This window comes from Macadamia integrifolia, chromosome 11, assembly GCF_013358625.1.
Source record: "Macadamia integrifolia cultivar HAES 741 chromosome 11, SCU_Mint_v3, whole genome shotgun sequence".
In the NCBI taxonomy this organism is placed as follows: domain Eukaryota; kingdom Viridiplantae; phylum Streptophyta; class Magnoliopsida; order Proteales; family Proteaceae; genus Macadamia; species Macadamia integrifolia.
Genome location: NC_056567.1, coordinates 8,055,837 through 8,058,698, shown reverse-complemented (window position 1 = coordinate 8,058,698; position 2,862 = coordinate 8,055,837). Strand labels below are relative to the sequence as shown.

At 34.3% G+C, this 2,862-nt stretch overlaps 1 protein-coding gene across 1 annotated transcript; it reads left to right on the top strand.

Annotated features, from left to right (window-relative positions):
• Positions 1-427: 427 nt before the first annotated feature.
• LOC122092888 lies at positions 428-2,637 on the top strand. Its single transcript, XM_042663194.1, has 2 exons — positions 428-2,009; positions 2,113-2,637. The coding sequence occupies exons 1-2, from the start codon at positions 428-430 to the stop codon at positions 2,463-2,465; spliced, it is 1,935 nt and encodes a 644-aa protein (XP_042519128.1). The 3' UTR covers positions 2,466-2,637.
• The last annotated feature ends 225 nt before the right edge of the window (positions 2,638-2,862 follow it).

Genomic DNA, 2,862 nt, shown 5'->3' with positions numbered 1-2,862 from the left:
TTCTTTTTATTTTTAAGGTGCAACATGTGGCTGTTTGGATCAAGAAGGATCTTGCAGAAATTTCAAGAAGCTTCCATACAAACTGGCATCTGCTGCATCATTGGGTTGATTCTCATTAACCCTTGTTTTTTTATACGGAGCCGATAGACCATACATAGCTTCTAGCCCCTTGTGATTTAGCATTTTCTTTTTATTTTTTTCTGGGTTATATAGGAGAAAAGGTTTCTCTCTGTTCAGTTGCAGAAATTATTTGGTAAATTAGAATCACTTTGTTCCACAATTTAGTATACTTTGTTAAAATATGAATGAATATTTGATTGTTAATCGTTAATTCTTTATTCTCAATTCTCATATGTACTCATCATATATATTAAATTTGAATAAATATTTGATTGCATATTATGTAGGTACTTGATATTACTGAAAAATGGTTAGAAAAAAGGATAAGTTTTGGGAACATGTACAACAACTTGGGCCGAGCCGTTTTAAATGCAATTATTGTGAACTTGACTACTCTGGTAGTGTTACTCGAGTGAAAGCTCATTTGGCTTGCTTGACTGGCCATGATGTTCAAATTTGTACAAAAGTCCCTGATCATGTTCAAGCTGAAGCCAGTGCAGAAATGAATTTGAGTGCATCTAAAAAGAAAAGGACGAATGAGACCCTAGAAAGTGGAATTGGCTCCACAAGTTCTCTTGGTAGGAGCATTCATCAAACCACAATGGTAGAGTTGGCTGCTAAACAAGACAAGAAGTCATTAGAAAAGATGATAGGAGAATTTTTTGTTAAGAATAACATTTCTTTCAATGTTATTCAGACAGAATCTTTTATTCAAATGATGAAAGGTGCTTGTGCCTATGGTCAGGGTTTTGTTATTCCTAGTTACTCTACTCTTCGTACCCGTTTGATACCTGAAGCTAAGGTAGAGATCATAGAATATGTGAGCAACATAAAGTCAACATGGGGTGGCACAGGTTGCACAATAATGTCTGATTCTTGGACTGACCTAAAGAAGAGGTCTTGGGTCAATGTGATAGCTTATTCTCCTGGTGGGGCTGTATTCTTGAAGTGTATTGATTGTGGTTCAAATAGTATTACTGCTGGATATCTTTTTAGAGAAATATCTAATGTTATTGAAATGCTTGGACCACAACATGTTGTGCAATTTGTTTCAGATAATGGTGCTAACTATAATTGTTGTGGTGATATGTTGATTGGAAAATGGTCTCACATGTATCGGACAAATTGTGCTGCACATGGGATTAATTTGCTTTTAAAGGATATCCATAAGCATGTTAGATGGGTGAGGGAAATTATTGATGATGGTAAACATGTAGTGGATTATATGCACAGGCACACAGCTATTATAGCCTTAATGAGGGAATTCACAAATGCCAAAGAGATTAAGCAGCCTTGCAAGACAAGGTTTGCTACTAATTTTTTAATGCTCCGATCTCTTATTGTAGTTGAGAATGAGTTAAGGCTATTGGTTGCATCATCTGAATGGAGAGGCTTCCATTGCAATAGAGTTGAAATAGCATTAAAGACTGTCAGGATAATTCAATCTGATATATTCTGGGAACAGGCAAAGGAGGTTATTGCTTTTATGGATCCTCTCATTAGGATTCTTCGCCTTGTTGATTCAGATGGTCCCACTGCATGTTACTTGTATGAAGCAACTGTTAGGGCAAAAGAAAAATTGAGGAAGTTAAAGGAGAGTGATGGAGTAAAGTACTTTACCATATTGGATTTGTTTGATACAAGGGTGGAAAAGAATATAATTCATCCTGTTCATGTGCTTGCTGCAGCTTTAAATCCTAATAATTTGTTTGATGGTGGACTTTTTATTGAGACAAATACATTTGTGCAAGCTCAAGAATGTATTGTGGCAACCATGGTTCCTCAAGAAGATCATGAGCAATTCACTGCAGAAATGGTTGAATATCGAATGAGGAACCCAAATTTGTTCAATATCACAGGAAAGTCTTTAATGAAAACTAACCATCCAAGTAAGTCTGTTAGTTAATTAAGTTTATATTTCTATTTGTATATCATCCTTATATGTGTTTACTTGTGTTAATTTGATATGTATTTACTTGTGTTAATTTGTAGGGATTTGGTGGGAATATATGGGTGGTTGTCTTCCTGTGGTTCAGAAGGTTGCTTGCAGAATCTTAAGCCAACCTTGTAGTTCCTCTCCTTGCGAGAGGAATTGGAGTGCTTGGGACGCTGCACAAACAAAGAAGAGGAACAGGTTAACTCCAGAAATGTTAGAAGATTTGGTATACATTAAAATGAATTCTTTGATGAAGGAGAAGTATGAAAGCCGAGTAATCCAGGATACAAAACCTATTGACCTAGAGAAACTTGGTGATTTGCCTGATGTAAACATTGAGTTGGAGACAGAGAGACTTGAAGAGACATATGTTGAACCTATTCATGATCAACCTAATTCTATATTATGATACACTTGTGCTTTTTTTTTTTAATGAAATGGGATGATGTAATTTGGATGATACATTTTGGATTATGTAGTTTGGATGATGATTTTGGATATTTAAATGATGTATTTTGGATATTTGAATGGTGTATTTTGGATCTTATATTAATCTTTGGATGGATATATTTTTGATGTTATTTCATGACATACTAGGTTTAGAATTTGAATTGAAATATGGATATTATCTATATTTATTTTGATTGTTATCCAGGTATTTAGAGAATTATTATGTCAATTTATGTCTATATATTGCCCTTTTTTTTACACCGTATTATTTAAATATAAACGTTTAAAATACGTACCGTCTTTTTTTTATTTTTTCCCCTTTTTTTCGTATTTGACCGTATTTTTGACCGTCCCGT

Excerpts from the sequence above, each read along its gene's own strand:
- LOC122092888 (XM_042663194.1), top strand. The coding sequence starts at position 428 with ATGGTTAGAAAAAAGGATAAGTTTTGGGAACATGTACAACAACTTGGG. Across the intron at positions 2,010-2,112 it reads AATGAAAACTAACCATCCAA|GGATTTGGTGGGAATATATG; the intron begins GTAAGTCTGTTA and ends GTTAATTTGTAG.